This window comes from Triticum aestivum, chromosome 5B (genome assembly GCF_018294505.1).
Source record: "Triticum aestivum cultivar Chinese Spring chromosome 5B, IWGSC CS RefSeq v2.1, whole genome shotgun sequence".
Classification (NCBI taxonomy): Eukaryota; Viridiplantae; Streptophyta; class Magnoliopsida; order Poales; family Poaceae; genus Triticum; species Triticum aestivum.
This window is the reverse complement of record NC_057807.1, coordinates 391,554,493-391,566,425: the sequence shown is the minus strand read 5'-3', so window position 1 is coordinate 391,566,425 and position 11,933 is coordinate 391,554,493. Positions and strand designations below refer to the sequence as shown.

The 11,933-nt window shown below is 44.4% G+C and overlaps 1 protein-coding gene across 1 annotated transcript; it reads right to left on the bottom strand.

The window, feature by feature from the left end:
- Positions 1–3,258: 3,258 nt before the first annotated feature.
- On the bottom strand, positions 3,259–4,440 carry LOC123112028 (beta-1,3-galactosyltransferase 6). The gene has a single exon (XM_044532925.1). The coding sequence runs from the start codon at positions 4,289–4,291 to the stop codon at positions 3,359–3,361; it is 933 nt and encodes a 310-aa protein (XP_044388860.1). The 5' UTR covers positions 4,292–4,440; the 3' UTR covers positions 3,259–3,358.
- Between the last annotated feature and the right edge of the window lie 7,493 nt (positions 4,441–11,933).

The window sequence follows — 11,933 nt, the reverse complement described above, 5'->3', positions numbered from 1 at the left end:
TAGTATATGCTTAGTTTGAACTAGTTGAATTAATATAACTAGTTTATTTTTAGTAAATGTTTAGTTGAACTAGTTGAATTAATATATATATAGAACTAGTTTATTTTTAGTATATGCTTAGTTTGAACTAGTTGAATTAATATATAGAACTAGTTTATTTTTAATATATGCTTAGTTTGAACTAGTTGAATTAATATAACTAGTTTATTTTTAGTAAATGTTTATTTGAACTAGTTGAATTAATATATATATAGAACTAGTTTATTTTTAGTAAAAGTTTTAAACTAGTTGAATTAATATAACTAGTTTATTGTTAGTAAATGCTTAGTTGAATTAATAGAAGTAGTTGAATTAATTGAATTAATAAGTGATTAATGTTTCGCCTAATATGAACATAGGAAATGTCGTCTGACGACGGAAAAAATTTCACTATGTGCGAATACTGTGAAGACCAGTGCGGCCAGTGCGACAGAAATTTCCTTGTTGATGGTAGGCGATTCAGCATCAAGCTGGATGAGACTTTCGAATTCGATACAGTAAGTCACAATGATAAGTCTGTTTTTGTAATTAAGCATGACTTATATATATGCTTCATTTGCCTGACTTATAATTTTTAATTTTCACTATTCTACTAGCGCATCCCGTGCCATGCAAGAATTTTTGTCTTGGATAAGATAGGTTTCAAAGATATGGAAACTATGGAGGTATAGAGAGCTTACCTGAAAACTGAGCATGATGGTTATACTTTCAACGTCAAAGTATACAATGCACACACGTACACCTATTTTGAATGCAAAACTTGACAAGCACTATGCAAGGCTTATGCATTTGAGCCTGGTATGGTTATCACCTTTGATATTCGTCTGGAAGATGATATTGAAGGTAATAGAGACATATGGGTCGATGTGCAGACGCCTCCAGTTTTACCATTATGTGAGTTCTTCTCAACTATATTTTTGTCTTTGATATTGTTTATTCAAAAATAACTGACAACTAATTTCTATTGACAGCTTATCTCCATTCAACCAAATATGTCCGGCGCTTGGTAGACAGGACCTACTACTGTCCCGGAGCTGAACTAAACTGCGAGGAGATAAGTCATTATGTTTCATGGCTTGAAGATCTTCATACTGTCAAGACAAATTTTCTTCCTGCACTTAGAAATGTTAGTACTCAAAACGTGCGGCCAATAGTGATGGTATTGAACTACGGTCACATCTATTTAGGAATGATGGTAAGATATTTACTATTTGTCCTCAGTGCATATTTTGCATACATAATTTTCTTGCTAAACTTTTATTGCTAAGTATATTAATTAAGTACTATACAATGTTCTTCAACAGGAACTCCCGATGACAGTTGTGCCTCAGGGGATCAAGACTAAAGGTCAGATGTCAATTGTTAGCTTATGACCAAGATATCCTGCATTGCACATGAATGCATTCAGGATTTCTAGAAGCGATGAATGCTTAATAGTGAAAGATTGGAGGAAAATTGTTAATGATCGCAGAGAAGTACTGGGAGCAATGAGAAGCGCAGCCCACGATTAGGAGACAGGTTCATCGGCATGCTCCAGTATGATCAATCAGGAGAGCTATACATGTTCTATGCTATTTTACCAGAGAGAGAGTAGCTAGCAGGAGTGATTTAGCTAGTTCTTCATGCTGCTCTTAATTAGTACTTGTCCTTTAATGTCCGTGTTCTTCGTTCTAAACTTAAGTGATTTGCTTTTGTGGTGTTATATATGAACGCTTATAATATCATGACAATCATGTTGCACTCGATCGATAATATTTTTGCTTTTGGTACAAGTGAATGTTTCTTCTTTAAGCTAGTAGTGCTGGTTGTGATCAGATAGCTAGTTAATTATTATATCATTTAATGAAAGAAACCGCATATTAGTTTCAGCTGGATGGATCCTACCTAAGTGATCAAGTATATGCCATATCCGTATATATTATAGTTGATCAAGTATAATATGGATATGGTATATACTCTAGCTAGCTAGCTAGCTAGTAGAGATATCCAATAATGCATTCGGTCGAAACTAATCAGGGGTACTTTCACCTAATGATTTAACAACTCATTATAATGTAAAACAATCACTAAATTAAATTGAAAACACAAAATTAAAGAAAAATTAAAAAAACAAACATTTAGTATCGGTTGGTGTTACCAACCGGTACTAATGCCCTCCACGCAAACGGGCCTGGCTCGTGCCACGTGGTGGCACTTTAGCGCCGGTTCGTGACGAACCGGTACTAAAGGGGGGGGGCTTTAGTCCCCACTCTTTAGTGTCGGTTCGTCAACCGGCACTAAAGACCGTCACGAACCGGCACTAAAGACCGGTTCTGCACTAGAGCTTTGCATTGGCAAAAATAGTTTTGCTCTAGGAGTGCAGCCGGTTGCCGGTGGTCTTTAGCTTATGAAAGACCCTCTGGCAGGGTTCTTCATGGGTTGAGTCTTCATTCGAAGCATCAACAACAACTTTTTGGAATCCCGACATCTTGGTCCAATGGTTCTCAAATCAAAAGGATTTGGGCCTTCTCGGACCATCCTCGTTAGCAAGTAATGACGGGCAATGGTCAAGGAGTGATGAAGAAAGGACATGGAGGATATGGGTGCCAAACTTGAGATCCCAATCATCATTGCAGAAAAAACCCATCAAGTTTACATAGCGTAGGATCAGCACGCTCGTTGTTCCCCGTGAACTTCCGGGTCTGGAGGTGAATTTCCTTCAGATTGCAATTGTTCAAAGTGTTTCGAAATCGTACAAGATGATTACGATCGGCGTATTTTCTCTATAATACGATAGAACTTTTTTTGGTATTTGTGAACAAATTTGTAAAATTGTCCGGGGATTTGTTAATTCTCAGCCAACTGACCAATAGTCGCCCCCATTATCTATTTTGTTTTGTGCCTATTGTATGGATCATGGGATCCTTCTGGATCCCACATTATTAGCTTTTTGATGAAAAAGGAAAAGGAGACCACCATGACGCGATCAGATAACCAGGTTAACAAAGCGAGTAGAATATACACCAGGTTAGTAACAAAGTTTATCCCAGAATCGCACTCCAAGGGGACCGTGGTGACGCGATCAATAAATGCACGAACGGCAAGGTCCATGCGACCGTCAGCAAGAGAGCAACATCGAAAAGCAAGCCCTGAGCCCTAGATGCTCCCGCACTTGCCCGGCGGCTTCGAGCGGGCCAACACGTGCATTCCCATCCTTGCAGTACTCCCGCACAGCCAATATGCATGTTCGATCGAAATCTCAACTAAAAAACTAGATATACAGAGTTGACGAATACACGGCTCACGAATCAAGAACGAAAAGAAGAGAAGAAGCGATGGATCACGGCAGGTGGTACAGCTTGGACGGCTTGATCCCGGCGGTGACGTTGAAGTACCGGAGCGTGGTCGCCCACCGGCTGTTGTCCTTGAGCATGTGCACGGCGACGCTGTCCGGCCGCAGGTTGTCCATGTCCCAGCTGAGGTCGTACATCCGCGGCTTGAGGTCGTACCTGTTCCGGCCCTTGCCGGCGAGGTTGAGCCATTTGCCGAGCATCAGGTCTTCGGGCCCCAGCGTGTCGTTCCGCGCCAGGATCTCCTCCGCCGTCGAAACCCAGCTCGCCAGGTCCCAGGACAGCACGTACCCCATGCCGTGCATGAACAGCTTCGGGTCCCCGCTCATGTTGTAGCCGTAGCCGAGGTACACGTCGTCGCGCGGCCGGGGCCGGAGCTCCCCCACCAGCGCCGCCACCCGCAGGTACGTGTCGTCGTCGGTCTTCATCACGTAGTCGTAGGGCGCGGCCGCGAACAGCCGCGGCACGGACGAGAAGTAGGCGTACGTCTTGCCGTCGTTCATGTTCTCGGCGCAGTCGAGGACGATGATGTCGCCGTGGTGCATGATCTCCAGCGCCACCAGCGCCGCCTCCACCGGGTCCGTCACGTTGCAGAAGACGAAGCGCACGTCCACCCGCGCGCCCGCCGCCGGCGGCTGCAGCGCGTACGCCAGCCGCACGATGTCGCGCCGCTCCCGCCGCTTCGGCATCGTCAGGATGCCGACCAGCAGGCTCAGCTCGGGCTCCGCCGCCTCGGCCCGCGCCGACACGGCGGCGGTGGGGTGGCGTGTCCCGGCGCGGCGGGCGCAGAGGACGCCGAGGCCGTCGGAGCCGCCGCCGGCGCCGGTGCGGTTGAGTGAGGAGAGCAGGAAGAGGAGGAGCAGGATCGCGACGGGAGCCAGGATGAGGTAGGAGGTGGACGTGGGCGACTTCATCATGGTCATGCCTCGGTCGATGGAATGGAGGCGCTTCGTGCTGCGGAGTGTGCAACGAGTTATAATGCCAAGCTTAAGTTGGCCGCCCTAGTGCGCAGATCCACTGGCCCATGTGATCGATAAGAGAAATCGTCGAAAGACTGACAGGAAGAATCGATCCGCCGATTAAGACACCGCACCCGGCAGTATAGAAACCGTGCGACAACTGACGACTGACAAAACTGAGTGCAATTTTGCGGTTAGCTGAGGCTGAGCTAATTTGCTCCGATCGGCATTCAAGCACTATTCTCTCGAAATCTGCGGAGCAAACAGGGAGTATGGTGACCTTATTGTTTCTTATGCATGACGCGACTGCATTTTTGACATGGACCGTTGACCAGCCATATACATCTTGTTTGAGGGGAAATCACTAGTGTATAACACCGTAATACTCTCTGGAAAGTATTTCAGCCTCTGTTACAACAACGAACAACATGGCATTCGGATCTAGTATATACCCTTTATATACATACAAAGAAAAAAAATATGCGTGAGCGCACATCTCTCCAAGCACTCGCAGAACATGCTTATAATTTTTTTAAGAGGTAATTACACTGGTGGTGTCACAACTTGGCGTGGATGGTCACTTTGGTGCCACAAGTTGTGGCGTACAACAATGTGGTGAAAAAACTTGGCTCTGGCGTGCACATACGGTGCTTTTCTCGTTTTGATACGGATTAAGTGTTGACTAAGCAAGCCAACTGGGCGGGGGTCCCGTTGTCAGTGACCAGAGGGCTCGGGCGCAGGCTTGTGGCCGGAGATTTTTCAAAAAAAACCTTAGATTTAATATTTTTTTCACAAATAGGCCCCCACCTTGGCTGTACAGTGTTGCCCTTTCGTTTTTGCCTATATGACCTCACGTATCGCGAAAAAGAGTGCGCAGACCCTGCCGCTTCGACTCCCTTGCCTCGAGCTCTCCTCCTATGTCTCTCCTCCCAAGCGTTTGAAGGCAGAGGCGGTGTTGATCTAGAGGCGTGGATCGGCGGCGTCGACAACGATGGAGCCCCGTCGCCGCGCTCCCGGCGAGGCAGCTCCTGTGTACGGTGAGCAAGACCTTGTTTCCCCCTGCACAATCCCTTGTCGTCCCTGTTTTTCATAGGGTTTTTGTCAGTTCGATCGGCCACAAAAAATCTATGGTTTCTTGATGATTTTGCCTGCGGATGGAATTTAGTCTGCAGATGATGTTGAAATCCCCCTACGCATTTGTTTGTAGGATAGGGTTAAGCCCAGGTTTAGTAGGCCCCTGCTTTTTTAACTGAAGATGTGAACAGTTAACTGAAGATGTGAACAGTTGTTACTGAATTTTTCGACATTTCTTAACTGAAGATCTGCATTGCAACTGTTAATTGAAAGTTGGGACTGTATGTATTTATCTGCTGTTTTTAGGCAGTGTGCACTAATTTGGTAGCTATTGTCTTTCAAAATAGGTGAACATGTAGGCCAAGTTAGGCCTTAACATGACTATATTAGATTGTTTGGTAATGCTGACTAAAACACTATGTGTTTGCATTGTTTTTTTAACTGAATTTTAGCTCTAATAGCTGGTTCACTATTCACTGAATATGTATGTGTCTTGTTATCTGAATATTATTGCACTGCATACATTGCAGGTGATTTTGATGGACTATTCACAGTTGAGATTCACCACAAGGGATTTTTCTGTGGAACTGGCAGTAATAGTACCTACATGGATTATGCAGTGGATTGGTTTGACAATTGTGATAGTGACACATGGTCTATATTGTGGATTGAAGATTTTCTGAAACAGCTAGGTTATGACAAAGCTAGTGGACATCAGCATGATGTGTTGTGGTGCCAGCCTGGAAGGACACTTAGTGAAGGAATGAAAGAAATGAAATGTGATGCTGACAGCCTTGCAATGGTAGCTGCTACGACACAACACAAGAATTTGTTGCTGATCATAGATCATGGAGAGACACTGAATAGTTTGCTGAGAGATGATGTACTAGGTGAAGGTGTTCCTGAATTGCCAAAGATCATAACTCCAAGGAAAGAAAACAAGGGCAAAGAAAATGTTAGCTCACCTACAGTTGTCACCGAGCCAAGTATGGGAAGGAAAACAAGGGCCAGGAGATTGTTTTCTGAAGGATCAAGTTCAGGATGTGCTGATGAGGAATTTGAGGAAGAAGATGCAGCAGCTGGTTTAGATTCAGAAACTGATGAGGAATTCTTTGACAGTGACTTTGATGTAGAGGATGGAGATGATGATCTATTTGAAGATCATGTTGACAAAGAAGTGGATGATCATAGAGAAAAGGTTACAACATGTGACTATGAAACAGAGTTAGCAGAATATGCTCTTGATGACCCCCACATCATGTTATCCAAAGAAGAGAGGGAAAAGTTGAAGTACCACTTCAAAAGTTTCAATCCAAAGACTGAATTGAATGCTCATGTATTTACGTTGGGCATGGTGTTTGGTAGTGTGCAAGAGCTAAGACATGCTATAACTTCTTATAGCATTAGTAACAGAGTTTCAATTAAAAAGACAAGAAACACATCAAAGACAGTTGAAGTTATATGCACTGATGGTTGCCCATGGTATCTGAAAGCAGTGAAGGACAGCAGGAAAGACAGCTTTATTGTAAAGAAGTACTGTGATGAACACACTTGCCCTAAGACATGGAAACTTAAATGTCTAACTGCTCCATTTTTAACCAAAAAATTCAGAGATGAGTTTAGGGACAATGAGAAGATGCCTTTGAAAAAGTTTGAGGAGCAGGTTCAGCAAGAATACAATCTCATACCAAGTAGGACCAAACTGGGTAGAGCTAGAAGAGAATCAGTGAAGCAGGTCAGAGGTGACGATGATGACCAGTACAATCACTTGTGGGATTATGGAGAGGAGTTGAGGAACACAAACCCTGGCAGCAAGTTCTATCTATGCACAAAGGAGATATTTGATGAAAAGCTTAAGCAGACAAAAGAACACTTCTCTACACTATATTGGTCATTGGATGCATGCAAGAGAGCTTGGCTATTGGGAGGTAGGCCCATCATTTTTATAGATGGATGTCACATTAAGACCAGGTACAAAGGAAATTTGCTGACAGCAGTGGGTATTGACCCTAATGATTGCATCTACCCCATAGCATTTGGGGTTGTCGAAGTGGAGTCTACTAGCAGCTGGGAGTGGTCTCTGGCAAGTCTGAAAGATGATCTTAACATTTTTAACACCTCTCCATACACAATCATGAGTGATAAGCAAAAGGTATGTGACATTCTGCTCATTCATCTAATTCATATAGTTATACCTACTCTGAAGTGTTTAGACCATATATTTATGTGAGGGGCACTATTTATGTGATTTACAGGGTCTCATAGCAGCAGTTTCAAAGGTTTGGCCAGATGCTGAACACAGATTTTGTGTGAGACATATGTACCAGAATTTCCACAAGTTTCACAAGGGGGAACAATTGAAGAACAATCTATGGGCAATTGCAAGAGCAACAAACAATCCAACATATGTCAAAGCTATGGATAAGATGCTGGCAGACAGTGTGGGTGCATATAAATGGGTGGAGAAATGGCCTCCAAGGTCATGGATTAAAGCCTTTTTTAATCCTTTTCCGAAGTGTGACATCCTGCTGAATAACATGTCTGAAGTATTTAATAGGTAGGCATGTTATGTACTAATATGCTTCAACTTTAACATTGCAATATGGCTCTTTGAGTTTGTCTTGTTGTATTGCTGCACTAACGGGTATGTTTGTTCTTCTGATAGTTGGATTTTGCCAGAAAGGGAATTGCCAATTTTATCCATGGTGGAGAACATAAACAACAAGATAACAGCAAGGATATACAACAAGCAGAAGGAAGTGGCAGTGGATAGGAAATGGAGTGGTAGACTGTGCCCCAAGATTAAGAAAAAACTAGACAAATTTACTGATTGGGCTGCTCACTGCATGGTATTTGGAGCTGGTCAAAAGGTTTTCAAAGTGGTCTCAATGAACCATTCCTACATAGTGGATCTGAACATGGAAACTTGCGACTGTGGAAGATGGGACTTGTCAGGAATTCCATGCCACCATGCAATAGCATGTGCTAGAGAGGAGAGACTAGATCCTGCAAGTCTAGTGCACGAGTGCTATTCTGTACAAACTTACAAGAAAGCTTATGGGTACAACATAAAGCCAGTTAGAGACAGGGAACATTGGAGAAAGATGAACGGTGTTGATGTCTATCCACCGATGTACACTAAGGTGATGGGCAGACCAAGGAGGAACAGAAAAAAAGATCCAGAGAAGAAGATCATGAAAGATGGAGGGAAGAAACTAACAAAGCATGGTGTGTCCATGCACTGCTCTGTGTGTGGAAGAGCTAATCACAACAATAAAGGGCACAACAAGTGGGAGGAGAACAACAGAGATGCACCGCAGCCTGTTCGTACTGATGCAGATGATGATGGTGAAGAGGAATATGATGATCCTTCTGTCATTTCTGTAAGATGAAAAAAATATTAAATTTACTAGAATGTTTTCTGAATTTTACACACTGACAGATAGAGTTGACAATTTCTTTCCCTTTTTTTAGAACATAATGCCACACACAGTGCACCCACACATGGACCCAACTCAAACACCAGGGTCAATGGTGTTTCTCATGCAGCAAATGGTAAGGCCTTTGTTATGCAAAACTATATTTTTCTTCAGAACTTCAATTCTGCTTGTGATACTATCTCTAAAATTTTGTTCCTACTTAGGAGAGGAAAGCATATATGCCATCTATGGATCATGGACCTCTTCCAGAATCATCTTTTGTTGCAAATGCAAGAGATAACATACCCCCTCCAAGGGTTACAACTGCTATGGCAGCAGGCAGGGTTAGAAGAAGAGGAGTGACAGAAGATATACCTGAAGATGTACCTGAAGCTAGCTACCAGGCAACTGAAAATGCAAGAGGGAGGAAAATGAAAGCAACTGGAGTAGGCAGAGGAGCTGGGAGAGGGACTGGGAGTGCAGCTGGGAGAGGACTTGGAAGAGGCACTGGGAGAGGGACTGGGAGAGGAGCTGGGAGTGGGACTGGAAGAGGGTCTGGAAGAGGGACTGGGAGAGGAGCTGGGACTGGGACTGGGAGAAGTCACACTGGAGGAAGGACAGGACCAGGAGCTGGACTATGGAACATCATGTTTCCACCAGATGAACCCAGATCATATGTGCAAGCAGAGGAGGTCCCAATGACACAAAATGCACCAACTGAAGAGTGGCATGATGATTTCCAGACCTTGTAGACCAAGCTGGATAGTAGACTAGTTCATCAATGAACTCGAAGAAATGCAATCAAGTTCATTTATGAACTTTTGTTCTCTGAAATGTTAGAACTAAATTTACCTTCTGCTTTAGTGTTATGCTACAATGCATATTTCCCTTTTGGTCAAGTTCATTTATGACTCTGTTATATGATTTTCAAGTTTAGCTGACTCTGAAATGAATGGTTTCTCTCAAACTGAATGTTTTTGTGATTTTACTTCAGTTAGCGCATTTCTGTCAGTTATCTAAGTTTTGACATATCTTCAGTTATATTCTGTTCATGTTACTGTCGGTTTCCTGTCCATCTCGGTGATCAAATGTACCACTTACTTTTTTAGCAAGTATACTTATGTAATGTTGAGTGTTGTTTCATTTATTAAATTAAACATTCAGCTTCACACTCTCTTTAGAACAACCAGCAGTGTCAATTGCAAGACTTGGTTAAATAAGAATTTGATATGAAGCAACATTTCTTAATACCAATTCCAATACATTCTCTTTAGAACTTTCAGTACACAGATTTGGATGCAAGATTTGGGATCGATAGGCAAAAACGAAAGGGCGGCACTGTACAGCCAAGGCGGGGGCCTATTTGCGAAAAAAATATTAAATCTAAGGTTTTTTTGAAAAATCTCCTGCCACAAGCCCGCGCCCGAGCCCTCTGATCACTGACAGCGGGACCCCCGCCCAGCTGGCTTGCTTAGTCAGCACTTAATCCGTATCAAAACGAGAAAAGCATCGTATGTGCATGCCAGAGCCAAGTTTTTTCACCACATTGATGTACGCCACAACTTGTGGCACCAAAATGACCATCCACGCCAAGTTGTGACACCACCAGTGTAATTACCTCTTTTTTTAATTTTCCGTCGCATTAACAGGACGGTCGACGGAAGCCAAAGCAGCGTGTAGTGCCCTTCACGACAGCAGCACAGACGTGAGCCGGCCGAGCACACGACGCGGGGTCCGCACCGGGAGAATCGATCGGGAGATCAAGCGCGCTGGTTTCGCGCGCAGGTTCGTCCGTTAATTTGGACCCCGACGTGCCGTGCTCGGCGTGTGCCCCGGCATGCTTCCCGAGCCCGGAGCCTGAAAAGCACAGATCACCAGACTGATTCCAATGGATCGACCGTTCCAAGGTCAATACAATAGGTCATCGATGTTCGGCGAGCTCTCGTCCCGTGATCGCAAACGCCTACTTGCTCGGGTACCGGGGTACGGCACGTGTTTTCCCGGAATTCACCGGCGACGGCCGGAGCACGTACCACGTCCGTCCAGGTGAATTTCTCCCGTGCCCACCTAAGTACGGGTACTCGTGTCCCCGTCCGCTGCTCGTCAGCTTGTGCTTCTGGCCTAAGTAATTTGATGAGGAGGACGGAGTCTACGAGTAATTAAAAGGAGACTTGGGCTGTACCTAAACGAGATCGCCCGGCTCGACGAGTTGAACAAAGTTACTACTCCTACCTACTATAGACAACTCAGAAAAGTCACCAACTCGCCGGTCCTTGTCGCGCGAGGGGTCCGCCTCTGTTTAGCAAGTCCAGTACGCGTATGTCCATCCTTCCTGCAGACCGCGAAGAGAGCTCGGCAATGACTGATATGATTGACTCGTAGTACGAAGACCGGTACCTATCACTATCAGTATCAATGTATCATGCCCTTTCAAAAAAAAAAAGTATCAATGTATCATGCGAGGTAGGCGAGGGGTGTGAGGTGAGGTGTGCACCAATGCGCCTGTGCACGGACGGAGTCTTCTGCATCCCGTCTCGTCTAGTTGAGGGGGCGTGCGTCCATATATGTTGGTTAACACGTCGAATCAGTAGGGTCTCTTTTTTTAACACAGTACAGACGCAAGCGCTCATATACAGGCGCATACACTCATCTTTATGAAGGCACACACGCACACCCTATCCCTACGAGCACATTCGAAGAGACTGACCCGATATATCATCTTGAAATTTACGAAGTCTTAAAAAAAATCCAGGAATAAATGCGAGCACCGGGATTTGAACCCTGGTTGGCTGAGGATACCACAATCCTTTTAAGCATCCCAACCTGTGGTTGGTTCACAAATCAGTAGGGTCATTGCGGACTTGTCATCCGTTTATTGCGAGTTGGGCTTGTGACAATCAGTGAGTCGCGTGAGGTCCCTCTTGCCCTGGCTGCGTACCTTCCTTTTTCTAATTGGAGAGGCTCGTGTTCGAATGTGTGATGTGCTAATGTACCTACATCTACATATGTATCCATCTAGGAGCAGCAAAAGCCACTGTGCTAGCTTGAATACAGACACTGTCCCGTGACGTGGGTTGTGCTGTCTTCTGAATTATCGGCTCTGTTTGGATCCA

Excerpts from the sequence above, each read along its gene's own strand:
- LOC123112028 (XM_044532925.1), bottom strand. The coding sequence starts at position 4,291 with ATGACCATGATGAAGTCGCCCACGTCCACCTCCTACCTCATCCTGGCT.